Genomic DNA, 27,922 nt, shown 5'->3' on the forward strand with positions numbered 1-27,922 from the left:
TTATTCATTTACAAATGATAACATTCAGCTCGTATATTCTTGGCTGTACTATAATTGTATAGTACAGACATATAAGGGAACGATTCGCACAAGAAGTCTGAACGATTCTCTCAAAGCGGTAAAAGTGATAAAGGAAAAAGAATCTAGACAAATTTTTAGTAGATAATTAGATAAGACAAGTGCAAGATGTGCTAGAGAATGCACTTTTTATCGTACTGACAGTATATATATATATGTATGTATTGAAAAAAATGTTGAGGAGATGGATTTTCAATTTGAGGAATTGGAAATAAAAGCCTCGCTTGCCATATGTAATCTTAATAAAACATTTTCAGACGGCTCCACATCAAGTTTCTTTTCTCCAAAATCATAATCCAAATTATTTTTTTTAAACAAATTTTTCTCGAACATTTTTTTTAATGTTAATCCCATGGTATCAGAAATTTATCAAGTTCTCTTTCAATGCGTCATTGGATTTTTATTGTAATGTGAAATGAATAAATTTATTCTGAATAAGCATGCATGTTATGCAAGTGACATCATACAATGCATAAAAGGTGTCACAGACAATCAGAAAAAATGACATTTCCATCGAATTTAACGATATTGGAAGCTTGACAAAATTTATAATATTCGTTAAGAATATATTAGATATTTTGATATATTTATTCATTATTACTCCAATCTCTGACTACAATTCTGGCCTAAACTTTCGAGACTCTATATATGTGCTAATTCTGTCACGCATTCTGCACGTTCAAAAGCGTCACGATCTGTTCTCATTCAATGAAGGATTATGAATCATATAAAGTGCTCTTTTCATGAGTAATATTATTCATTAAGAAATGAAGGAAGTACGTAATAAAAGTTCCATTTTACATTTTATTAAAATTTATATGAACGCAAAATATATATTGACGTGCAAATTTTAATGATAACATAATTTCCACATAGCATGCATATCCAAAAGATCCAGAAGGTATCCAGAAGATACCTTTTTTGAGCGATTAGACATCTTTAGGATGTCCTATTAATGTCTTTTGGACATAGGATGCTATATGGGTTGTTTTCATTATTTCCAATCGATCTTGTACGGCGTCAGTCTGGCGAGCAACGATTCATCTCATCCTTTGGCTACTACAGGATATTCCGTTCTCCACGTCATTGTTCGGTGCTACGTCGTCAGCCCCACCAAAGTGAACGTTAGCTTTCTCTCTCTCTCTCTCTCTTCCTCACATTGTTCTTAATATCTTGCCGCTGTCGGAACAGTCTATTCAGTTTCCATCCAGTTAGCAAAGTATTCACATTTGTGCACAACGCGACGAAGAATCATTCTGAAAGCAACCGGCATTTTCTGTAAATTGTCAGTGGAACTAATATATATACATTAATGTAAGTAAAATTATTTAATATAATCGATGTAATTAGTCGACATGTGAACATATCAGTTGTCATTATCATGTCATTAATTAATACATTATGTTCCATTTGTTTGATATTGGACAGATCAAATTCTAAATGTGATTAAAATATAATCACTGTTTTTACTTATAGAGATTAACAGCTAGCTTTATCAACAATATGAATAAACAGAATACTTATCTTTCTGTTTTCGTAATTTAACATTCGAAAAAAATCAATGTAAAAAATTGTAGATTAAATTTATAAAAATAATTTTTTTTCTATAAAATAAGGATTTCTAATTTAATTCAAAATTCATCGCGCTATTTAATCAACATTTTTCCTAGCGATTTCGAAATTTAATATCTAATACCTATTTTTTAGTAATTTAATCTCTCTTCGCTATGCACATTAATTTTTTTAAATATTAAAGATTATTTTAAGTATTGTAATCAGTTTTAGTTTTTAAAAGAACACGTCATTAAAATCGTATGAATCATTCTGAGAACTGGAATTTGTGAGCAACAGAAATGTTATGCTATACTTCCGCCATCTCGGCAATTATATTTAATAATTATTTTGCACCTTGGACTTTCTATTCTTATTAACGATTTGTAATTTGTCGTTTCGCATTAAAAAATCAAAGTTATAAGCTGAACAATCGGTATCGATTTTATACTTCTTGTACTAAATCTGTCCTAATAATCTTGGCGTCGTATTGTCGTGATGCAAAACTATAATAGCTTTATTAACGTTTTTGAAAGCATTTTTAACACTTTTAACAAAAACGAAAAATAAAAATTAAAAACTGCAATTGATTCCAAATTGATAAAAATAAAGAAAACCAATACACATAATGAAAACAAAAATATTAAAATTAAAATAAATTTATTCAATTCAACATTATTAATAATTAAGATATTATGATATTATGATAATTTAACGTTGTTAATAATTAATATTGATAAGAATAAAAAAAGTACACGGCTATGTAGTACTGAAAATTGTTTTTTTTCAATAGTTTTCCTGTTCCTTATTTTTTGTTGCGCATTTTTTCTTTAAAAAAAAGATTGGAAATGATTATTAGATTTTTTTTAAATTAAAATATTATTTCGCATTTAAAAACTAGCCGTGAAACTTATAAACCGGAATCGATATCGATTTCGCATTATGTCATGAAAAATTCGGCAAAAAATATCGAACTGTTGGTGCCTCGATTGTCTTCATTGTAAGTGGACATAAAACACGTATTGCCCCACCAACAAATTCCTTTCCTCTTCTCTTCTGTGCTACTTCGACGGAGAACGTCTTGCAAACCGTTAGTCGGTTAGCAGCAACCAGAACCGATACCGGAAAGAACATATCTCTGTCAAAAAAGGTAAAAGCCACACCCATCCCAAGTGTCACTTTGCCGGCCTGATCAATATTATCTTGCGAAATAACATGCCTTCATCATTGTAATCTCCTAAAATCATAAAGTGAACATACAATTATTTTGATAGTCGTTAAGTAATAAGCAAATGGATGTAGCACCTTACACGATGAGATCATCGTCAATAACGTGACGTATTCTGAAATGAGTCAAGGACAAACTGCCGCATCGCCGAATCGCATGATTTACACGCATTAATCATGACAGATGAGAGTTATCAGTGCGCGTAGATAATCTTAATATAATTTTATAACAATATAAACATAATTTTATTACGATTTACATAATTAAAAACATTATGATATAAATTTTAATTGAACACCGCAATTATTTTTATTTTTCTAAAGATCATAGATTAATGTGTTAGTATCGTTTTAAATAGTTAAATAATATATTTAAAAATTAAATATACATGCATGTTAAAAAGTTTGAAAGAAAATTATTTAATTATAAAAATTATTATAAAAAAAATTATTATAAAATTATTTAATTATATTTGATATAAAATAATATCAAATAATATTAATAATGTTTTCAGATAATCAGTCAAGATGGCAAGTGCTCAATATTATCACGTACAGGTATTTAATATCTTAACGAGATTTAAATAGAATAGTGAATGCAACATAATGATTCATTAAATATGTTAATATCTTAACGAAATTTAAATAGAATAGTGAATGTAACATAATGATTCATCTCATCGTTTTAATTTTTTCCCGGTATGAGTGGATGATTTTTTAAAAGATATTTGCAATATTTTTAAGATATAATAAATGCTCCTAGTGTACACCCACCGTATATCCGGCCGATCCCTTCAATGCTGAAGAAGATGCCACTCTCTTACGAACCGCCATGAAGGGATTCGGGACCGACGAACAGACAATCATCGACGTTTTGGCTCATCGAGGCATCGTCCAACGATTGGAGATCGCCGACAAATTCAAGACGATGTACGGCAAGGACCTCGTCTCCGAGCTGAAGTCGGAATTGTCCGGAAATTTCGAGAATGCCATCTGCGCCCTGATGACACCTCTTCCTGAACTGTATGCAAAAGAATTACACGATGCCGTTTCCGGTATGGGTACCGACGAAGGCGCACTTATCGAGGTTCTGGCGTCTTTGAGCAATTACGGTATCAAGACGATATCGGCTGTTTACAAGGAATGTAAGTAGTCATAGTAATATAAATAGATTAAGATTAATTTTTATGCAGAGCATTTTCTAAAGAGCTGGTTGCTCTTAGTTTGGTATTTTTTGAAGTGTGAAGTAGAAATGTTATCTAAACAAGTTTGAAAGCTACGATTTTTATTTTGAATAATTAAGAATATATTGTATTTATTTTATATTTAAATTTAATTTATTTTTATATCTAAAAAATTCTGACCTATATGTATTTAATTTATCTTGCTAGTATACGATAAAGAATTGGAGGACGACCTCAAGAGTGATACTTCCGGTCACTTCAAGAGGCTTTTGGTATCGTTGTCCTGCGTGAGTAATAATTGATAAATACTGCGGATTCATTTCGTTAGTGTTTTTCTCTATTCTTTAATAAACAATCGGATATATAGGCCAGTAGAAACGAGAATACTGACGTCGATGAAGAGGCCGCACTTCAGGATGCCGAGAAACTTCTCAACGCGGGTGAAGGACAATGGGGTACCGATGAAAGCACTTTCAATGCAATTCTCATCACTAAGAGTTATCCACAATTGCGAAAAACTTTTAAGGAATACGAACGTATCGCCGGGGACAGTTTGGAACACGCTATTAAGCGAGAATTTTCCGGTGCTATCGAGGACGGTTATTTAGCTGTGGGTAAGAAAAGTGATTAAATTAGCTATGCAAAAGAATCTATTTGCTATTACTCGCGCCTCTCTTCGCTAATTTAGTCTCTCGAAATATTTTATTCCTCTCTTAATGTTATCCATCTATTTTTACCGTTTTCAAAGTATAAACGAGTTTCTTTTTCAGTGAAATGCGCTCGCGACAAGACTGCTTATTTTGCGGAAAGACTATACAAAGCTATGCGCGGATTTGGTACCACCGATTCGACATTAATACGCATAATTATAACACGATCGGAGATCGATTTGGGCGACATTAAAGAGGCTTACGAAAGACTTTATGGAAAATCTCTTGCAGAAGCGATCGATGTAAGTGAGATATGCTGCTTCGTGCAATTGTAATAATTTTATTTGAGAATAGCTGTTTCATTTTTACAACTATTTCATTTTGCTTCCATAGTGATATAAAATTTTGATATAAAAGATAAATAATTCACAGAATATAAAATTTGGATCTCTTTTAAACAGATTCTTTAATTCATTTCTTTCATTTTGTTCAGTCAAAATTCAACTTTATTTTCAGCGCTTTTATAGCTTTTATATATTTATTAATTTAAAATAATGCTTTTTATGTCTGTAAAAAATGTATTAAGTTAAGCATGTCATATTTAATTTTGATCCTTTCTCACATACAACGCACTTCCTTAACTCGTGATCAATAAAAGTTACGTTTATAGTCACTGAACTAAACAGCAATATAATAATTAATAACAATTCATTAACTCACGTGTAATTTATGAACTCGCGCTGACAGAATTGCATATAACTTTCCATAAATTTCAGGACGACTGTTCAGGCGACTACAAGAGACTCTTGCTTACTCTTCTCGGATGAAAATATTTCGATAGTACGCAACACTCCCTTATATTGAAAACCTACTTCAGTGTCCCGGAAATTATATATATCATATAACGTTTTGTTACATTCTACAAAGACATTGGTTAATTTAGTTTATTATATTTTGTTGGTCGTTAATAGTGAATATAGTATTATTCGTGTTATTTATATTTTGCGCTTTATCAGAGTAATACAACATCTGAAAAACGTTATTATAACAAGAGAGTATTATTTATAATATAACAAGAGAGTGTTATTTATAAAATAACAACGTGAGTTTCTGTAAAGATCGAAAATTAAAATTCGATCTATTGATTGGCACTGTATACTAGCACAAGTAAATTGTTGATCGAAACGAAAAATTTGTCCCTCTTTGCACTAATACTATTAATTACTACCCATCTCTGACTGCATGCACGCTTGTATCAGTAACATGTACATAAATACATAAATGTCTATATTTGCCTTAAATTGATGCTAGCTTTAATTTTCCCACATTATTTTGCATTTACAGAACGACTGCAGCGAAGACTTTAAGCGGCTTCTGATCGCGTTATTGAATTAAAGAGTTCGAGAAGAATAATTTCTGTTACTAAGAGCCCAATCAGATATTTCGTTCGTCAATAATCTAAAGCATGCATATGAAATATATACATTTTATCTGCAATTAATGTATACTTTCGCAAATAAACTTTTAGTTTATTTCATTGACACTGGAGAATATTTTTGTTTTCTTTTCCAGAACGATTGCGCTGCCGAATGGAAAAGACTATTGATAGCAATGTTGAATTAAAAATAGTTATAATTATATGAATAATTATAACTAACATAGTTATAACATGAGAGAATATACATGAAGGAGAGAATAAAAATAGTGTTTGGGACAATGATTATACATGAGATAAATATACGAAATTAATAAATATACATATATAATACTTGTACTATTATTCCATTTATTATGTAATACGTATATAATAATTTATACACGTATATAATAATTTAGAAAATTACAAAAATACATATATATATTTTGCAAAAATACAAAATTATTATAAAGACAGATAAGATCTTATGTCAAAATAAACACACATAAGTAACATAAATACACGTAAGTGTATTTTTTAGAATAATAAAAGAGCTATCAAATCTTACTATCTTATTGTTACATCTTCAAACAAATATTAAGCATTACGTAAATATGAAACCAAAAAATGGTATATGTAAAATCAGATATTTTATTCAATTCAATATGTAACTATACTAAAATCACATTAGGTGATATGGAATATTTAAGTATACTGCCAATGCAACCTAACTCTAATTTATAGATTTTATACTTCATAATTTTTCCTAAAATTCCAAAACATGCATGAAATCCATTAGAATCTACATCTACATCATAGATTTCTAAGCACATATCAAAAACTGAATTCACAAAATTTCCTACACAGATAGGTGGTGCGTCCTTAACTGAAAAAATATATATTTATTAAAATATAATACTAAAATTGCATATTTCTATTTGACTTGTTACTGAATGTTACCTGTAACTGTTTCATTAATAAGAGTAGAATTGTTGTATGTTAATGTAATTGAAATCCCATAATCATGATCCAAATAGCTTGCATTTCCACATACTATATGAAAATAAAGTCTCAATAAGATGCAACACATAAATTAATATTAAGCAACTAATAGCATTGCATAGCTTAAGAATATTTACTCACATGTTCCATTTAAATAAACTGCATCCCATTTTATAAATTGGCAGCATCCACAATAATATTTATGAATACATTCACAACCATTATCATATATTATTGGAGAAGTTTTATCTAAAGAAAAGAAAAAGAAAGATATCTAAAATAAAAAACTAAAAACTTGCGAAGTAAAGAAATAAAAATTTAAAATTAGCTTGCAAAGTAGTTTAATTTTCTAGACTGTTTATTTTAATTCATAAGAATTAAATAAAATATTGTAGGGAAAATTTTTTTATAAATATAGTATTCTTAATAAAAATAAATACTACTATTAAAAATATTTTATAAAAAGGTATTATAAACGCATATATACGTATATATTTTGCGTTATACATATATATTCAATACATACTGATAATATGCAGTGTCCTAGAGTTTGGCGGTTGTCTCATCATATTTTGACCTATTACCTTTGCATCTTCCGCATAAAAGAATAATAATAAGACGATGCAAATATGCATAATATTAATGCAATGTAACTGTTTCATATTTTTATTTTCTATTGTTGTGATACTTCGTGACAATTATAAAATTGCTTCAGACACTCTCTGTATAGCACCGCATACTTCAAACTTTACCGTTTGAATGACCTTATCCTGTTTGTTCTTTATCTTTATCTTACATCGTATCATTTTCATGTTTTGGAATTTAAACAATGAGAAACATAGGGGGAGAAATTTTGAAATGCTTCCGCAGTTCCGCGGAGAGATTTGTTCTTTGTAGTTGAACTTGCACTTTTTCTTGTTTCTTCTCTTTCCTTCAACTACTATAACACATATATTCATCTCATATTTAACGTACATTTGTACAGAAAGTTCAGCTATAAAGAATAAATATCTAGCAGCGGCCAAATGGGTTCAATATGATTGCTATTGAAAAAACTTCTCTAGAAATTTCCTATCCGATGGCCAATCATTACAAATTTTGTGTTAATAGCCTACCATTTATAATATCCTAATATAAATTTATAATTTATATTTCAACGGCTTATAGATTTATTTACGGTGTAGAAAATATATTTGTATAAAAAAATTGAGATTTTTTATTTGATCATTTAAGAATTTATTAAGAACTTGTATGAAAAGGTTTGTAAGACAGGTTTTAATAGAAAAATATTACATATATGTATAAGAAATTGTTCTACACAATTTTAAAATATGGTTTTCATAAATTTGACATAATTAGTCTATTTTGTACATTACTACTGATAGAGGAATATTAATTCCGATAACCAAGAGCTTTCTTACGATTAAAATAAAAATTATATGATTATAAAACATTTACATACATGACATTTTAGATTTATGTTGAGAATTATTTAAAATAATTATCAAGAAAAACAAAGTAAAGGTAAAAAAAATTAGGAAAAGGTAAAAAGTGTTCGGAACATTGATTATATATGAGATAAATATATAAAGCACTTATGCTTTTATTCCATATATTATATCATAAATTTATAAATTACAAAAATATATATATACTTTATAAAATTATTAAAGACAGATAAGATTGTCTTATGTAAAACTAAATGCTAGTGTATTTTTTGGTATAATGAAAAGAAACTATCAGATCTTATTACCTTATGTCTTTAAACAAAAATTAAGCATTACATAAATATGGAACAAAGAAAAAAGATATATGTAAATTCAGATATTATATTCTATTTAATATATATATCTATACCATAATCACATTAGGTGGTGATATGGAATGTTTCTTTTGAAGAAATAAGTGTAACAAATTAAAAGTGATATTATTTATATTATTTATATACTGTTTTTCTTTATGTTGCATACTGCCAATGCAACCTAACTCTAATTTATAGACTTTAAGTTTCATAATTTTTCCTAAAATATCAAAACATGCATGAAATCCATTATAATCTACATCTATGTCATAGATTTGTAAGCAAATATCAATTTTGACTGAACCCACAATATTCTCTCCTATACAGATAGGTGGTGGGTCCCTGGCTGGAAAAATATATATTTATTAAAATATAATACTAAAATTGCATATCTCTATTTGACTTGTAATTGAATGTTACCTGTAACTGTCTCATTAATAATAGTAATGTGGTTGTATGTTATTGTAATTGAAATCCCATAGTCACGATCTAAATAACTTGCATTTGCACATACTATATGAAAATAAAGTCTCAATAAGATGCAACACATAAATTAATATTAAGCAACTAATAGCATTGCATAGCTTAAGAATATTTACTCACATGTTCCATTTAAATAAACTGCATCCCATTCTATAAATTGGCAGCATCCACAATGATATTTAATACATTCACAACCATTATTATATATTTTCATAACAGATTTAGCTAAAGAAAAAAAATATAGATATTTAAAATAAAAACCTAGAAACTTGCAAAGTAGAGAAATAGAAATCTAAAATTAGCTTTCAAAGTAATTTAATTTTCTAGATCCTTTAATTCATAAGAATTAAATAGAATATTGTATGTGAAAATTTTTTTCATGATAAATATAGTACTATTAATAAAAATAAATGCTACTATAAAAAATATTTTATAAATACGTATTATATTATAAAAAACATATATATATTTTGCGTTATACATATATTCAATACATACTGTTCAATATTCCAGAGTTTGCCGTTTGTATCTTTATTACATCTTGACCTATCACCTCTACAATTTCCGCATAAAAGAATAATAATAAGACGATGGAAATACGCATATTGATGCAATGTAACTGTTTCATATTTTTAATTTTCTATTATCGTGATACTTTGTGAAAATTATCAAATTGCCTCAGATACTCTCTGTATAGCACCGTATACTTCGAACTTTACTGTTTGAATGGATCTTTATCGTGTTTATCCTATTGTATCATTTTTCGAAATGTAAACAACGAGAAAGATAGGGGGAGAGATTCCGAAGTCCCGCGCGTTTGTTCTTTGTAATTGAACTTGCACTTTTTCCTGTCCCTTCTCTTTCCTTCAACTTCTATAACACATCTATCCATCTCATATTTAGTGCAGAAAGTTCAGCTACAAGGGACAAATCTAGCCGCGAATCAAATGTGTTCAACATGTCTGCTACTGAAAGAAATTCTCTAGAAATTTCCTATCCGATAGCCAATCATTACAAATTTTATGTTTAAATAGCTTACCATTTACAATAACCTAATATAAATATAAATTGACAATTTATGTTTATTTCTACGGCTTGTAGATTTATTTATGGTGCAGAAAATATTACAAAAGAAAATTGAGATTTTTAAAAATTTATTAAAAACTTATTAGAAAAGACAGGTTTTAATAGAAAATTTATTGTATACATATATATAAGAAATTGTTCTATAAAACTTTGAAATATGGTTTTCTTAAATTTGACATAATTATTCTTCGTAATATCACTACTGATGGAGAAATATTAATTCCGATAACCAAGAGCTTTCTTACGATTAAAATAAAAATTATGATATGATTATAAAACAACATTCACATATATGACATTTTAGATTTATGTCGAGAATTATTTAAAATAAAATTATCAAAAAAAAAAAAAAAAAACAATGTAAGGGTAAAAAAAATTGGGAAAAGGTATTATAATTCTTTCGACTTTTATTTTCGGGGAAAGAAATCCCATGAATATATATTCTCGAAATAATCGTTACCCTCGCCCCGAGAAACGGAAGAAACTGTGTACAAACGAAGGGGAAAAAAAGAAAACATGGACGGGAAGAGCGAGAGGAGAAAAACGCGCGTGCGGAATGAAAGATCGGAGAGCGCGATGGAACATAATACGCGAACCTAATCGTCGTAACCGTCGAGTTCGCGATCGAGGCCGGAGCCAGACGCGAGATCGTGCACACAAGCCGCACATGCCGCGCGTGGAACGTAACGAGCGATCGGATTATGAGGGGGCGGAGGGCGGAAAAAGAGCGAGAGCCCGCCAGCAGCCAGCCGAGCCCGCCGAGCCAGCGAGCAGCGACGAGAGACGAGGCGGCCGCGGCAACGGCGACTGCCATCTTGATCGTGACGCGCAACTTAGAGGTCGCGGGCTCCACCAGTGACGAAGCAACTGGAGTTTTGACGTGGCTGCTACGTACCTGCCCGACTGCCCACTCCGATTGCAGCAAACTTGGTGACGAGAAATACGTAACTGGTAAGTACCCCAGCTGGAGAATAATAACAATCGGGCATGGACCAGCGCGCTCGCGTACGACTTTCACGCGCGACGAGATCATACGCGAGCCCGATCCGGGCGTGCGTTCGTGCTTTTCTGTCCGCCGTGTCCGCGAGACGATCCGCGTTTACGTCTGCTGTGCGCGGAGATACCGCGAAATATGGCGCCCCGACGAGAAACGCGCACGTATTTCTCGCCGCTAACAGGCTAACGGGGGGGTTACGCGAGCGACCTTTCGACGTCCGTTTCCGCGGGATCGTCGCCGGATCGTCGCGATCGCGCTTCCGGGGTGGACGTTAAGGCGAGAGACAGCTCTCGCGTTTTCCCCTCATGCGTGATTCCTCGTCTCTTCGCTGTTCGACAGAAGTCGTACCGTCGAGCGTGTTTATTGTTCTCCCTGTATTATTTTTAGATCCGCTTATGTAAATGACGCAGTTAGCATCGCCGGACTTGTCGTTGGCGGCAAATTTGAACCGCAAGGACGATTCGCGTTTCGTTTTTTTCGCACTCCGACGAGGCTTCCGCGAAAGAAATGCGTATGAATATATTTACGTATTATCCCTCACGTGTTATTTCCCTCTGTTTACATCCTATCGGAAATTTATGACGATGTCATGGCGATTTTTTCAATTAAAAAATTCACTGTTGCATCCAAAGTACAAATGTTGGTTCGTTGAAATGTATACGTATTATGAAGTTGAATATTATTGTGATATTAATTTTGTTATATATAATTTTTAATAGAATATATATCGGATTTATTTGTAATTTTGCTCATCACAGATGTGTATAATATATCAAGTTTCTTATATTGCAGAGCTCGCGAGGTAGCCGGGCTATGGAAAGTATGGTCGAGGAAAATGGATCAGCCGTCGATCCGTTGTCCCAGAGCTCCCAGAGTGGCGATGCTGCACCAGCAATTGCAACTTCGGTACAATCTATCGATAGAACGCATCAGCAGCAAACTCACCACCTGGTAGCTTCTACCAGCATTGTGCAACTGACACTACCTTCGTCAGGAACAACACAGGTATACAGGAGACTCTCCTGTGTATCTATGTCCGATAATTTGCTTCCTCTTTATTTCGAAGCATGCATATATCGTTTATTTTGTTCTTGACTTGTGTTCGTTCTACAACATAAGTACCATTTAGGTATCTGAGCTTGCATAATGCTGGTTGTATCTTAGATGGTTAAAGTTTCCTTAAATCTCCTTCATTTTTAGATAGAAAGATAGGTAAGATAGGAATACATTTTGCAAATGTGACATTGGTATAGGTTTTAAGTTTTAAGTAAAGCTTAAGTAAGGCTTTGTGCGATTCTCCTTACATTATACGAGACAAATTACATGTACATTATTCCTTTTTATTACAACTAATTATAATATCATTGGATATTGATGCCTGTATAATATTATACTCGTTTTAAATATATATATAAGGAATAATGTGACCATGTGTGTCCGTATGTGTATCTATAAGTATAGTTTTAATGATGTAACCTTTTGTAATACTTGACATTTGTGTGACCTTTATGTAGGTGCAATCGGTCATACAACCCAATCAACAGTCTGTAATACAAACCGCGACGAATATACAGCCTGTTGCCATCTCTAAAGGAAACGTTATCCTGGTTAGCAAACCTAATTCTGTTATACAAACTGCACAGGGTAGTTTGCAGACTCTTCAGGTAAGTTGTATAAATTTTTTATTATTTTTTGTTGTTTCTTTAGATATCAGAATGTATAATTCAATTATATCTATTGTATATGTAAAAAATAGATGTATTTTAATAATTTAATAATAAAGTATTAGAAATAATTGATAAATTCTCTTTTGATTAAGGTTGTCGAGACTGGTAGCGATGACAGTTTCTCAGATGAGGATTCACCTAAGAAGAGGAATATTCTTACCAGACGACCATCTTATAGAAAAATCCTCAACGATTTAGGCGGGGGAGAAATTACAGGTAAGATAATGTTTTTTTCTTTTAAATTCTCATAGACACATCATATGATAGAAATTCACACAATATCAAGAAAAACTGTTTCATCTGTATAGTTTACTTAACATTTCGTTGCAAATACAAATTGTAGAAGAAATATAACAGATAAATAATTACATTAGCTTTTTTTACTCGATTATATAAGATGTTTGAGTGCATGTCAGTTCATACAAATTAATATGAATATATATGTAAATACAAGAAGAATAATGTAGTAACTTGTACACTCTTATATATATATTTTTCAAAATTGTATGTGTCTAAAGAACTTCAATTATATTTAATTTTAATGATATTTCGAAGATAGTATCCTTTTCTTTTTTTTAATTCTTGTAAATATTGAGATATGTATTATGCTGTTGCCACAGCTGTAGTATGATGAATATTTAATATGTTAAAACTTTTAAACACACTTTAGTAATTTAAATCGCAAATAACGAAAGGTCTTTCAATATACAATAAGTGTATACAATGTTGAGAAATCTTATACACCATAATTGTATATTTTGCCATTGCATGTATAAGAAAAGTATGCCATACCAAGCTTGTACTGTACAATATATACATATTGGAGACAGTAAATTGTTAACTTTGAAAACAAATGTGGAAATTCAGATGTGAAAAAGTTAAGATTTTGAAAGAATTTGTGCATAGATTGCTCTTTTGACTTATCATAATGTTATATTAAACAATAAGTAACCGAAGAAGAAATTTAAGAAAGATTAGAAAAGATAAAACCTGTACTTCAAAAGAAATTGGATAAAAGGAAACCCAAAATTGTCAACCTTGATTCGGAAAAAATAATTTCTTCTCATTCAGCGAACATTGTTGTCCACCATGATACACTATGAATAATTATTAGCTTGAAATTTATATTTTTTGATTAATTTCTAATGTATGCAGAGTATATTAAAAGGTAAGATCAGGTGACAGGAATTTATCAATATTACAAATATCGATTTTTGATAAATGAAAAGAACAATATATATTATATAACAGAAACATATTTAAATAAAAGAAAATTCTCGATGTATGATATTATTACATATAGCATAAAATACATAAATAAAAATAAACTTTTTTTAAATTTATTTCTCGAGCAAATTAAAAGTAGGATAATCTTTTTGCAAATTATAAACCGCGTCATTCTCTTGCTGTTAGTATATTTTGTATCACAAAATTCTATTGCAAAATTTATATAGAAATAAGATATATCAATACATATATGTAATTATACAAATTTATTTTCATAGAATATACTTTGCATTCATTTATATGCAGAATGACTAATATCATTTATACAAATAATTATTTTGATAAATCTGATATTATTTTTTATCTAATGGTAAATAAATTATTTTCAAAATAAATTTAATAAAAATATTTTCTATTCTTTTTTCGTATGAGCTGACTGCACACAACGTAAATGATAAATATACAATTATAATCAACAGCCAGAAAAGAAATCATCAAATTACAGCCATATGACAAATTCTTATTTTGTTCTTTTCATTTATCATTATGTTAAAAAAAATTACTCTGGAAAAAAAGAAAAATGCGGTACATTGTACATAGAATGACGCATACATACTAGCAATATCGGTTACGAGCTAATGGGGGTTTGGATTGATTCGGTGTTACAGACGGTCGTTTGCCCCCCTTAGAATCATCTTCCGAGTGTGATTCTAACGTGGACAGTGAAGTGTCTTCCCATTCGCTCCATTACCAAACAGGTTGGTTACTTTATCTTCCTTTTACATATCTTTCCTGGCTGTATTACATTCCACAGGCTGTCTATATATATATATATATATGTAGTTTTTTTGTATTCTTGTATTCTTCTGCATACTAAAGGAGATGATGTTAGAAGGGTACTTAAAAAAAAAGAAAGAAAAACAAAACGAATTGTATAAATCAAAAGATGCACACTCTCACATTTACAATTGTCTTCCATCCCTGTGTGTACTGCCTAATACGTGATATATCATTTTTCACGATACTCGCTTGGTGTGGCATTCTTGCTTATGGGATGTTGTCGATATACTTTTTCATTCGAATCATGCGGGGGAAAAAGCGCTAATATATCTTAAAAGATTATCTTTCGAATGAGATATTAAAGACGCAGTAAGAGCATCATATTGTCACGCATATAAAATCTTTTTCAATGCAAGCGCATTATCATTTACAGCATTGCATTATTGTGATGCACGCGCGACATATCGTTATTTACAAATTAATTTCCTTTATATATACGTTATACATCTCCGATATAATTTATTTTACAGTAATTCCTGCCGGTACTATTCAAATTGCGACCCAAGGGGAGGGAGTTCCGGGGCTTCACACATTAACTATGAGCAACGCGGCGACAGCGGGTGGAGCTATAGTGCAGTATGCACAGGGCCAGGACACTCAATTTTTTGTCCCAGGTGTGCTTTTGCATCATTTCCGAGATGTCAGAAAGTTTTATTTTCTCGATGTTTTGCTTTTATAACACAATATTGTATTATTTATTATAAATAATACATTATTGTAATTTCTCTCTTTTTTTCAGCAAATTAATATTGCTTTATTATGTATAGTTATAGTTTGATTAATATATAAAAAAAAGTATATATATGTATATATGCACAATATATGATTGCATTAATATATTAGTGATACATACATTATAAAAATTTGATAATACAGTTTGTTCAATATTGTCTAAGCTATGTTCTTTTGATAAATATGATAGCAATTCTTATCAAGCAAAATAAGTAATAGAAAGTCATATAAAATTTTAACGTGCGTAATGCAAAAATTTGGAAAGTGCAGTCTCTGACAATGTTTCAGCTTACACAGGTCATGGAGTTGTAGTGGAAGATGCGGCGCGAAAGAGAGAGTTAAGGTTGCTTAAAAACAGGTAAGACTTCCACAGATGCATTCGTACAGAGAAATCTTATATAAAATTAAAAATATCTTTTTTTGCAATGAAAAATATTCTTACATCATTTTTATATCTTTAATGTGTTTAGAGAGGCGGCGCGTGAATGTAGGAGAAAAAAGAAGGAATATATAAAGTGCTTAGAAAATCGTGTTGCGGTATTGGAGAACAGGAATCAGACGTTAATCGACGAACTGAAATCATTAAAAGAATTATATCAGCAGAAAACCGACTGAGATTGGTATTTGAAGTTTGCGCAACAGTGTATCAAAACTTTTATCCAGTCGAAGAATCTGTACATGTCTTGTTTGTGTACATTAATACCTAAATGTTACTAGGGGTAAGTGATGGTGATGTACATGCATTCTTATAAATAAGCGTTTCTCTGTAACATACTATATTTAAGTAACGAATATGAAGGCTTGTGAAACTTGCTATTACTAAAGCGGGAAGCCAAAGTTATATGAGACACGGAGGCAGCAAACACGTATATAGGCAATATTTGGTATATCAATCTATTTTTTGGATAAATCTAATAGCTTATTCCGAGCATTCGGAATCAAATCTACATATTTGAAGAAATTTCGATTTCATAGTTTGAAACTTGGATCGCGTTAATAACTTAACTGGCATGTAGTATACATGTTTGTTTAGTAATTACTGTTTACCGCCCGTTTGTATTAGATAAAGACATGCCTTGCTTTGCAATTTATTTTATGCTAAAAATGGATAAAAATCAGCTATTTAATGATCACAAAGAAGTTTCTTTCCGTTATATTTGTGGAAATCGTGTTGCGGGACGACAAAGAGAAAGCAAGACGCGCCTTCTATTGAAACGGGCTTTAATGCAAGATCTGTATTATAAAATAAAATAACGAAACCATTTATATATTATTTATATACTGGTTTCACAAAAAATTGGGAAGCATGCAATGCAACGCTGAAAAAGATCCGCTTTTAATATGCTTGTTTTAAATTTGAATATTCTATGGAAGAATCTTGGCATCGTACATAGAAAATTATAAAGATAGTTATACGATAATTGCAATTTGAAAGTGGTATAAAAAAAAGAGAAAAAAAAAAAGAAAAAAAGACGCATCTCTCCAATTTCCATAATGTCTGCATCGCTTTTCCGTTTGTTGTATAAATGCTCGTACACAGAGCGGTATTTTATATCGCTCTTAAAATTAGTAAAATAATTTCTGTTTTGCGTCTCTCGTCAAAATGCCCCGTTCAAATGCTGGACAACACAATACTTGTAAAATATAAATGTAATATACATCAGGAGTGCCTTGAAGATTTAAGTATACTTGCGGTATACATATACATATGATTGATTGCAACAAAAAAGAAGCAACGCGCAATATATGTATATGTATGTATATACGTATGAAGGAAAATATGTTGTAGGTAAATATGGGTAGATATATATATTATATATATATATATATGATATTTTTAAAGTATATTAATATAGTTTTATGTATACTTGACACACACACATACACATACACACATATGCAACTCTATCACGAGAATTGTATTATTTTTTTAAAATAATACAGAACTCGCGTTTCTGCATAATCTCATCGTTGTCGAACCGAAACCAGTTACTGACACAATTGGAAATTCGCGCAATGTATTGTGAATATTATGCGTGATTCTATGAAGAAATAACGTTAAAAATCCAAATAAAGAAAATAATTTTTTTAACAAGACTCGTTGCAATTGATGACGTAGCGTAAATGAAAACTTTAGTTGTTACTTTATTGATATAAATAATTTTGAATTTATTATACTGAAATAATATGTATCAGAAAATTCGTATTTCAGTGAAAATTGTTTAGAGTTTCGTATTTTACTAATCCATAATCATTCGTAGTTTTGTAATGCTGATATGCATATTGAACATTGTCAATTTATGAAACATTGCTTAAGAAAAAAAAAAAAAAGAAAAGAAAAAGTGAAAGAACCATTAGAGATAATAAATGTGCCGTATCCTTTAAATGTGCATTTTATTACTGCCATTGCAGTTATCAATTTTTGATACTTGTTAAAGGTTTATTTACTTTACTTATTAGACTATACTGTCTTCCCTTTTTATGTGCTTCAAAAGCAATTTTTGTGAACTTTAAAATATTATAATCCTTATTAGAAAAATTTATCAAAATTGAGGATTACCTATTCGAAAACCTTGTGCAATATATATTAGTTATTGCTTTATTCGTCTCTATAATACAATATAGAATAACTAATAATCTTGTACCTTTTGATGTTAACTCTACAATGTGTTTGACAAGTATCAATTTTTCTATTTTTTGTATATATTAAAAATATATTTATTTTACAAGTTTAGAAAAAGTATACAAATATATATTTTGACATTTATTGAACAAAATGTATGTAATATATTGATTACACAGTAATTCTATATGATTAATTATGTGTTGGAGGATGTATCAAATAGTAATCAGACAAAATTTTGAATGACATTATTTATTTAATCTTTCAATATTTTTTAATATGATCTTTTTTTAAAAAACAGTCCTTTTACATTATAATATACATTTGTTTTATTGCATTTATTGTACATTTAAAATATAAAATTCAATTTATTGATAAAAAAATATAAATATTTTCAGTTTTTATTTCCACAAATTTTATTATGCAGCAAATAAACATATTAAGTAAAAATAATCTTTAAATTCTTTGGAATAATTAGTCTCATTAATTTTAATATTCCCTTTTGTATATTTATTTACATATACTTACACTATTCATCATCTGTCGTCATTTTTATCCATGTAGACTTTTTTATCGTATTTTACTATACTGTAAAAATATGGTAAATTAGTTATATTTTCAACACTTTAAATATTTTTCATAAAAAATTTTTAATTTACATCAGATGGTAGTGCATGTAGAAATAATCATAAGAGGATAAAAATTTGTTAAGAATTTCATCCCATTGTTTCATACATCTAATATTTCATCATATATTACTTGTATTTATACATTAGAAACATATTTAATATACATATAAAATAAATAATGATCCTCACCTTTGCTGCAATAATGAATTTATGTCTATATGCATCATATAATTCTGAAAAAAAAAAAAAAAAAATAGTATAATTTATATATTTAAACTCCATTTTAATAAACAAATATATATAAAATATTTCAGTTGGTAGTGCATGTATGAATAATCATGTAATTTCATACTTAAACAATTTCATCCTTTTAGATCTATCTATAAAAGAACGATGCATGCTTTATAATAAAATTATCATAATCGCTTCCTTCTATTTAAAAAAAAGAAATTATAATAAATACAGCTCAAATTTAATTATTTATACTGAATTCTATTATGAGCATATATATTAGAATGGAACAAACAATCATAGTGGATGCACGTGGATTACAAAGGATACATAATGCGAGCAGTTTAATTCAACAAACTATTATACATTTCATTTTTATTTGAAAGAATAATTTAACGACTAATTAATAACAAATTATTGAAAAAAAAAATATTAAAATCTTTTCTTTTTATAGATTATAATTTTTTTCGATTATTACCTTTTAATACAATTTAATCCTCCCTCGTGCTATCCTCGTAAGACTCCTTGTTGCATTATGGCCGATTGTAGTAACCAACACAAGATGGTAACCAGTAAAAAATGTTAACCATAGGTATAAATTTTATAGATAGAATATTATTTGTAAATATGGGTTTAGAGAGGGGGTCCCATCTACAATAGGTAATTTAAGCCCTAAGCCTTAAGAAATAGACCAATCACAGCCGAGTATTCTCTTCATACTTGACTGTGATTGGTCAATCTCTTAGGCTTAAATTACCTATTGTATATCCGGCTTAAACGCAAGAAACGACACGATAACCAATCGATTTACGGCTAATTCATAAGCGAACAATTGATTGGCTAGTGTGTAAGAATTTGACAAAAGTTAAAGGTCCATATTCTGAATTTTCTTTAATCGATAAAAATGCTTTTAAAAGTGGCTTGTAACCAATCAGAAGGCTTATAAACCACTTTTAGAGGCATTTTTATTAAAAGAGGATTCAGAATATGAGCCAAAATGTGCAGTTAAAATTTTTTTTCAACAGACGCATTGTGTTAGATATTCACCCCACACATGACTATTGGTGCATAGACTCAACAAAATAGGATACTGTCATTCTATTTGCTTATTTGCACTCAGATATTAGTGAGATTTCCTACCTGTAGAAAGTGTAGTGATTCATCTACTGCTTGTAACCATTTGTAATAAATAGCTTGAATCAGCCTGAATGACAGAGTGTAGAAAAGCGTAAATTGTCAAAAAAATGACGCATCGTGATTCTACGAAGTTTGTCATTTAAATATTAAACACATAGTCTTAAAATACTTGTTTAATAAGAGCTAATTCAATTATATCTCTTTATTTACATCTCGTTAAGATCTCGTAAGGATGTGAAAATTTATGTTTCTTTATAAATTTCTAAAAGTTGTAGCAAGTCGTGTGTGTCTAAAATCATAATTGCAATCGGTGAAAAAACGTGAAGTCTTATAAGAATGAACTTTATACAATAATTAACGCTTAGGAACAGTCTCTTTGTTATTATTGTGCGTGTACATTACATATATGCTCTATGAAAAAATTAGCCCAAACAAACATATTGTGTCCAAAATCAAGATTTGTTCTCGAAATCTTTGTAATCATCTCGTGCTCATCTAGTTTTAAAATCCACAATTTGTGCCAGTAGTTGGCATATACAATAGGACAAACAGAATTTTCTATCTAAAGGTAGTAGTAATATATTTACATCTAATTTTTAATAGTTAAAATGGATAAAACTTTTCGATATTGATTTGATCATAAATATACTAATTTTCCTTTTGAGAAAGTATGTGTCGAAGTTAGAATATGATTTTTTAAAAATATATTTCCAATATATTAGCAAGAACTAATAATTTTATATATGATTTATTGAATCATTTGTATATTTATTATTTCAGATTAATCAATGATCTGATTAATTTGAAGTAACAAATACATATGCAAAGAACAAAATAATAGTTTTAATTGCATCTTTTGCAAACAAGTGTATATATTCAAGTTTTGGAAAAAAGAATAAAAAGATTAACTTGAATTAGAAGGATAATTAAAATATAGACAATGGAAACAAAATTTCAATTCGAAATAGTATTTAATATTTAAGAAATTATCTCTTAGTTAGATCTTTCAAATGTCAATAACTACAATATTTTTTGTTTCAGTTTTGCGATTTCGATATATGCCAATAAAGAGTTTATCTTAAATAAGATATCTATATTCTGTAATATATTGTATTTACGATACTTAAGATATTATAAATTCAATATTATTGTTATTAAATTCATATTTAATTCTATATAAGAGTAATAAAAACAAGTTTAAAATTTGTATAGATTGTATCTGTATTTATAATATAAGAATAATTATATAAATTTACTTATAAAATATAAATCCACTTCTATATAAATTCTTAGAATCCTGTAGAAAAATATCCTAAGAAAAATGAGTTTATAATATTTATTTTCTATAAAATATCTCAAGTAAAATATTTCAATAATTTTACATTATTTTTGCAATTATTTATGCAATTGAAATATATTATTTTATTCTCCTTAACTTGACACAATAATTTAAAGATTATGCAAACATTTGTTTTCTCCAAAATTCATATTATTTTTTTTAATTATGAGTTTTCTCTTTTATTTACAGCTAATTCAAAATAAAAACAATGTCTCAAACAACTACTATTGAAACTCTTACTATAACCAGACCGCTTAAGGTAAGTTAAAAAGTTTAATTACACATATTAATAATAAGCAAATTAATCATATCTATTTCATATTATAAAATATTATTTATTATATATATATATATATATATATATAAATTTTTTTATATCATTCAGAGCTAAACTTTATATAATACATAAATTAATTTTTCTCTTATATTTTTGCAAATTTTCATCAAAATGATATAAAGTATTGAATCTTACAAATAATAAAATATATACATAAATCTTTTGTGAAAATTCGAACATTTTTAAATTTAGACATTTATTATATTGATTCTGCTAGTTTGAATTTGTTGATTTTGATATGACATAACAAGTACAATTAAATTTGAACAATATATTTTAAAATTTTGACAGATTCTTAATCTAATTTGCAGCTCTTTTGAAATGCTTATTTAATTATGAATATATTTTGAATGCTTATTTAATTATGAATATATTGATTGTAATCGAGACAATATATTCTTTTTAAAAATTGTATATCATAATCGCAAAATTTTTCAAAATTGTGATATAACATTTGAAACCGTATTAGTGTCCAAAAAATTTACGGGAAATAATTATTTTTCTTGTTTCTGTTTCAAAAATAAAAATTATTTGAATATAGTTCAACACAATGAGAAGGTTTACGGGGCAAAAATGTAAAAATGAGGAGAGACTGGATAGACAGAGATACACAGTAGGAGGACCAAAAAAAGAGAAAAGAGACGAAAAGAGAAAGATAAAGAAAGAGAGAGAGGGAAATCAAAAAGAAAGAAAAGGCAAAGAAAGAAAGAAAAGAAGGCAGGAGAGCGCAGAGATTGGTACTCGCGCGCAATGCGCCGCGACCTTTAATGGGCGCTGATGGGCGCAGCCTCCCTGGAACCTGGAATCCACAATTGCTTCCTCCCAATCCCAGCGGAGAGTGTGCGTTCCCGTTGGAGCAACGCGGTTTCCTCTCTCTTTCCCTCCTCGCCTCTCTATCTCTTTCTCCCCTTGTTTTTCGTGCGTACAGTGCACGCGTGTTACAATTTTATTATTAAAATCCGTATCTCCGTATCTCGTCGGCGTCGACGCCAATCGACACTGCCATTGTGAGAGATTGTCCGTCATTCCGTCCGCTCCGGAAAAGGAAAAAAAAAAAATAGCTCGCGCAAGGGTTGCCCTCGTCCGACATGTATCGCAGGCCAGCCGCGATGAAAGCCGTTGACCCGCGCGCCCGTTAATCAACCCTATCTCTCTCTCTCCCCTCTCTACTATGCGAAGTCACGATCGTCGCGCGAAACCCTCGAAATCATCGTACGTTATTTCGTGACCTGCATCATATCGCGGTACTGTTCAGAGAGATTCGGGATCTCGGTTCTTTCTCGCCAGCCAGTACTTGGAACGTGGTCGGAAACTGCGGACGATGTTTTAAGAGCGTCCTTCCGGGACGATGTCCTCGGTCGTTCGTCTTTAAAAGAGTTTCTCGATCTCGGCTACGAAGTTACGCTCTCCTTCGCGTGTGTTTTTACAGTTGGATTGCGAATTCGAAAGTAAAATGATTATGTATACGGTCGCGGAAGATCACATGGGCGATAATGAGATCGCGCAGGTATCGTCTATAAAATATACTTTTCTTCCTAAAGTCCTTAAGATCTTTCTGTATTGTACCACAACTGAAGATAATATTCGATGATGATACGATAAGTATTGCGCATGATTACTTTATGTGCTTGTCTCTTTATAGGTAATTGCATTTATATGCGGTATCATAGTGGTATTGCTGATGATAATGGGTCTGGCATCGACTGACTGGCTGATGGCTTTGGGATGGAGACAGGGCTTGTTCGCTCATTGTATCGAGGAAGGTGCCCCCACACCACTTCCCTTTAACATGCCTGATCCTCCAGGATGTTATCCTGCAAGAGATAGCGGTATTATTCATTTTATTATTGAATGAAATAAGAGGAAACAAGGGAATAGATTATTAATTTGTACTTTACATTACAGCTTATATAAAAGCAGCTGCAGCCTTATGCGTAGTTTGTCTTCTAACAGACATTGCTGCGACAATTCTCACTGGTCTGGGTTTGCGCACACAGGATCACAGAGACAAACACAAATATTATAGATTTGCAGTGTTTTGTATGGCTCTTGCATGTGAGTAATATATAAGTTTTCTTTTCTATTTTTTTCATAGTTTTTTTCTTTCCATATGTGTGTCTCTTTTTATATAATTTTTATACAATGATATATCTTATTTTGTTTCAGTGGTATCTCTTTTGATAGCACTGATCATATATCCCATATGTTTTGCAGCAGAATTGAATCTTGGTAAGATTTCAATAATTAATTCCATTGTATTGACTTTGATAGATCAAAAAGAAACAAATATATCATGTATATAATAATTTGTAAATATACATATTTGTAAATTTATAAAATATATAATTTTTAGGAAATCGAACTAATTGGGAATTTGGTTGGGCATATGGCGTTGGTTGGGGCGCAGTCATTTTCTTGGTTGGTGGAGCAGTATTGCTGTTATGCGAGAAGGAAAGCGAAGAAATTTATTACAAGGAAAAGAAGACTGTTCGTGATGATATAGGAAGTGGTGGTTCCATGATTGGCATGGGACATCACGCTGGACGAAGTGGAACGCAGCTAGCCTAGTGGCATTGCTCCCTGCCCGATGTTGTTCTCTAGGTGATTTATTTTGTCCTTTTCTGCTCTCACAATTCGACACATGTGCATACGAGAAAACATACAAGCTTATAAGACAGGTTTTTTGATAGAGTGTTCTTGACTCTAATGCAAAGAAAACTATTCTTACAGATTCTCTGATAAAATTTTTCATTATAAATACAATATCAGAACATTAATGTTTCTTCACAATAACATACATAAAAATAAAAACAAAAAATAATCTTTTATAATGTTTATTATATGTTTATAAGAAGATAGAAAATTTTCGTCTTTCGTATTTAATATTTTATTAAATCCTAAATTATGAGGAAAAAAAACTGTATTATTAAGACTCTTTATTATCTAATACTAAAAATTGATGAGATGAGGAAAAGAATGGCATTTTAAATTTTTATTGAGAAACATTGAACTTAAAACTAGTCAAAGAATCTGTAAGTTAGTTTTTATTGTAGCTGTTTGGAGATATCTGGAATAGACATAATTTGAGTTCATTAGACAAATGTATATTCAAATTATTATTAGTTTGACATAGACTATATCATAACATCTCGTTAAAAAGAGTAACAAGCATTTCAATTTTCTCATTTTAAATTTATTTAACAGTCACAATTTTTATACTAACAATTTCGGGACCATTATCAGCTTGATTCTGTTAATGTATTTCCTACAATTTGCATAATCTTGGACAATTTTATATACATGTATGTTTTTTATTGTAATTTAAAATTGGAAGGCTTATCTCTCTGCGCGTATAATATATGCGACGATGCTACATTTATTGTTCATAAACTAAATTAATAAGAATATCGTATTCCACCGAGTTTGAGATATAAAAAATAATTCAAGCAAAAATTTCATATTTCTTTTGCATAAATAACAACAAATGTACACAACTGATATCAATTAATGAGTTTACTAATAATCTTTATATTTTTTTATTCACTTTTATTTAATATTAAATATAATTAAATATAATTAATAATTAAGTGATATTAAATATAATTATAAAGAAACAGCCAAATTAATAGATTTTCTGTTAAAGTTTATTTTCTATTAGATAAAGAATAAGATTTCTTATTTGTGTGCACTAGATTTTCAAAATGTCAAAATATCTTGATACATATATTCTTTATGATATCAAAATTCGTCCAGTCTCTTAAATATGTTGTTCTCACTTTCAAATAAATAGCGTTCCTTTTAACTTTATCCCTAATATTTACAGCTAAAAGCTCCAAATTTTAGAGATACACATTTAAAAAAGTTTTATTCTTTTGTACAGATTTATTTTCAACTTTACTTTGGGATCTTTAGTAATGCATAAACAGAAATTGCCAAAACAGCATCCGATAAAATTTTTGATCTATAAAAACATCCAGATTTATTCAATCCTGATACATTAGACGCTATTTAATACACATAACAATTATATCTAAGTTCTATAATAATATTCTTTGTCATTCTTCCTGCACAATTAATGTTTTTCTACAATGATAAACATATCATATGTTTTATGTAGTTTTTAATTGTATTTTATTTATACAAGTTGTTCCAGAGAAAATAAAATAAAATCTGTTGAAATACTCAAATCTAAGAAAAAAGTAATATAGATATATATAAATCAGGATTGAAAAAATGTAATGATTTTAATAAACATAAAAAAGTAGAGAGAAATCGTTAGTAATTTAGAAATTATCAAAGTACCAAATTACTGTTTTCTAGAAGTTTATAGTTTCAATTCATTGGTTAAATAGACATTTTTTTAATATGCTGAAAATATATATTATTCAATAAATATAAATTTTTTTTATTAAAAATACTCGAGTAACACCGTCCAAATAATCAGAATATTTCTACTGGGACAACCTGTACATTTTCATAATCGAAACTTTATAAATAATCAGAAAGAAGATATTTACAAATTACTAGTTTATTACAAAATTTGTATCTATTTTCTTAAGTAATATCATAATTGAAAAAGAGATACATAATCAGGTGTAATTTTACTATGAAAGGGCACGTCAAATGTTTTGAAAAAAAATGCATTAATAGCATTTTTGTTTTATCTTGCAGAATATTCGCGTGAAGATAGTTATAATTGGATAGTTGTAGTTATAATTCGAGAATATTCTGTAAGATAAGTAACTATAAAATTTTTGCCTATGTATCTTTTTTTCCGGATGCTACTTTAATTATATATTATTATTTTTTATCTTTATCAGAAAAGAATTGTCAGAAAAGATAAAATATATGTTGTGATATATTATCTTTCTCAACCTTTCCGCAAAAGGATATATAGTATATATACTATATATATTCTAGTAACTTGTCAATTTCTATGCACATATATACATTTTTCTTTTGGTTCTTTTTACTCTTTCTCCCTTTCTTCTCTGTTTCTTTTTGTATGTATAATCTAAATATATTACCAATATATACATATATAAGTATATATATTTATATATATTGAAATCTGCCACTTTTATTGCATGTTATAAATTTTCAATATGTATAGCATGAGAGTACACATCCTGAGAGAAGAAAACATAGTTTATTTAATATATACTGTGTGAAACAAACTTAAACTAAAGAGAACCTCATAATTTTAGTTTTATATTTTATTATAATGGCTGTAAATTTTTTTGATTTATAATAAGCAACCTTATTGTAGACTGAGACAGCTCTTTAAATATTTATTGTTAAATTAAAACGATGGTGTAGCTGAGATGATGTATAAGTCTTGTTTTGAAACATATTAATTATTTATGAATTTTATTAATCAATTAATTGAAAAAAATAGATATTCCTTGTGATAGAACAAATGGTTTGACTGAAATATATTCATTACTCAATTATTGTATATGCTGATCATTATCTTCATCCATTTTACATTGATTGCAACATTGTGAAAAAAAAAGATAATGTATATCGAAATGGATTTTGTGCAGCATCATTCTCTTTCAAATGCTTGAAAGCAAAGTTTTAAACATTGTAAAGCGATGCATAGCGATGTCCATCATTTGTAG

General features: G+C 29.4%; 5 protein-coding genes and 1 long non-coding RNA gene across 26 annotated transcripts; 3 read left to right on the plus strand and 3 right to left on the minus strand.

Moving 5' to 3' along the window:
• The first annotated feature begins 1,222 nt into the window (after nucleotides 1-1,222).
• On the plus strand, nucleotides 1,223-6,447 carry LOC105256298 (annexin B9-like). 4 transcript variants are annotated; one of them, XM_020029153.2, is made up of 7 exons: nucleotides 1,223-1,392; nucleotides 3,372-3,414; nucleotides 3,620-4,001; nucleotides 4,248-4,327; nucleotides 4,408-4,654; nucleotides 4,811-4,992; nucleotides 5,467-5,978. In XM_020029153.2, exons 2-7 carry the CDS (start codon nucleotides 3,385-3,387, stop codon nucleotides 5,515-5,517), a joined length of 972 nt encoding a protein of 323 aa, XP_019884712.1. In that variant the 5' UTR covers nucleotides 1,223-1,392; nucleotides 3,372-3,384; the 3' UTR covers nucleotides 5,518-5,978. The 4 variants fall into 4 exon arrangements, with proteins under 4 accessions (XP_019884712.1, XP_011264413.1, XP_011264404.1 ...); XM_011266111.3 differs by lacking the exons at nucleotides 1,223-1,392; nucleotides 5,467-5,978 and adding exons at nucleotides 2,634-2,779; nucleotides 6,263-6,447; XM_011266102.3 differs by lacking the exons at nucleotides 1,223-1,392; nucleotides 5,467-5,978 and adding exons at nucleotides 2,634-2,779; nucleotides 6,035-6,236.
• A 112-nt stretch (nucleotides 6,448-6,559) lies between these two features.
• On the minus strand, nucleotides 6,560-7,850 carry LOC105256289. The gene is made up of 4 exons (XM_011266090.3): nucleotides 7,636-7,850; nucleotides 7,251-7,358; nucleotides 7,068-7,160; nucleotides 6,560-6,993 (listed from the first exon to the last, which is right to left on the minus strand). The coding sequence occupies exons 1-4, from the start codon at nucleotides 7,769-7,771 to the stop codon at nucleotides 6,779-6,781; spliced, it is 552 nt and encodes a 183-aa protein (XP_011264392.1). The 5' UTR covers nucleotides 7,772-7,850; the 3' UTR covers nucleotides 6,560-6,778.
• Nucleotides 7,851-8,945: 1,095 nt separating this feature from the next.
• Nucleotides 8,946-10,522, minus strand: LOC112639515. The gene is made up of 4 exons (XM_025413711.1): nucleotides 9,892-10,522; nucleotides 9,514-9,618; nucleotides 9,331-9,423; nucleotides 8,946-9,256 (listed from the first exon to the last, which is right to left on the minus strand). The coding sequence occupies exons 1-4, from the start codon at nucleotides 10,019-10,021 to the stop codon at nucleotides 8,961-8,963; spliced, it is 624 nt and encodes a 207-aa protein (XP_025269496.1). The 5' UTR covers nucleotides 10,022-10,522; the 3' UTR covers nucleotides 8,946-8,960.
• Nucleotides 10,523-11,061: 539 nt separating this feature from the next.
• Nucleotides 11,062-18,388, plus strand: LOC105256228 (cyclic AMP-responsive element-binding protein 1). Of its 15 annotated transcripts, none has more exons than XM_011266001.3 (8): nucleotides 11,062-11,430; nucleotides 12,269-12,481; nucleotides 12,991-13,140; nucleotides 13,296-13,419; nucleotides 15,099-15,188; nucleotides 15,741-15,884; nucleotides 16,291-16,360; nucleotides 16,473-18,388. In XM_011266001.3, the coding sequence occupies exons 2-8, from the start codon at nucleotides 12,290-12,292 to the stop codon at nucleotides 16,615-16,617; spliced, it is 915 nt and encodes a 304-aa protein (XP_011264303.1). In that variant the 5' UTR covers nucleotides 11,062-11,430; nucleotides 12,269-12,289; the 3' UTR covers nucleotides 16,618-18,388. The 15 variants fall into 15 exon arrangements, with proteins under 15 accessions (XP_011264303.1, XP_025269445.1, XP_011264276.1 ...); XM_025413660.1 differs by having other exon boundaries at nucleotides 12,269-12,382; XM_011265974.3 differs by lacking the exon at nucleotides 11,062-11,430 and adding an exon at nucleotides 11,445-12,119.
• A 715-nt stretch (nucleotides 18,389-19,103) lies between these two features.
• On the minus strand, nucleotides 19,104-20,041 carry LOC105256215. Its single transcript, XR_889579.2, has 3 exons — nucleotides 19,964-20,041; nucleotides 19,444-19,487; nucleotides 19,104-19,213 (listed from the first exon to the last, which is right to left on the minus strand). It is a non-coding gene; the product is annotated as an uncharacterized LOC105256215 (long non-coding RNA).
• Nucleotides 20,042-20,454: 413 nt separating this feature from the next.
• LOC105256188 (transmembrane protein 47) lies at nucleotides 20,455-26,442 on the plus strand. Of its 4 annotated transcripts, XM_011265926.3 has the most exons (7): nucleotides 20,455-21,190; nucleotides 22,151-22,220; nucleotides 22,840-23,805; nucleotides 23,941-24,127; nucleotides 24,204-24,353; nucleotides 24,465-24,527; nucleotides 24,652-24,866. In XM_011265926.3, exons 3-7 carry the CDS (start codon nucleotides 23,752-23,754, stop codon nucleotides 24,864-24,866), a joined length of 669 nt encoding a protein of 222 aa, XP_011264228.1. In that variant the 5' UTR covers nucleotides 20,455-21,190; nucleotides 22,151-22,220; nucleotides 22,840-23,751. The 4 variants fall into 4 exon arrangements, with proteins under 4 accessions (XP_011264228.1, XP_011264242.1, XP_011264236.1 ...); XM_011265940.2 differs by lacking the exon at nucleotides 22,840-23,805 and having other exon boundaries at nucleotides 20,457-21,190; nucleotides 24,652-25,096; XM_011265934.3 differs by lacking the exons at nucleotides 20,455-21,190; nucleotides 22,151-22,220 and adding an exon at nucleotides 26,179-26,442 and having other exon boundaries at nucleotides 23,752-23,805; nucleotides 24,652-24,899.
• Nucleotides 26,443-27,922: the final 1,480 nt, after the last annotated feature.

The sequence above is a fragment of the Camponotus floridanus genome, unplaced genomic scaffold (assembly GCF_003227725.1).
Source record: "Camponotus floridanus strain SB8 unplaced genomic scaffold, Cflo_v7.5 scaffold7, whole genome shotgun sequence".
Taxonomy (NCBI): domain Eukaryota; kingdom Metazoa; phylum Arthropoda; class Insecta; order Hymenoptera; family Formicidae; genus Camponotus; species Camponotus floridanus.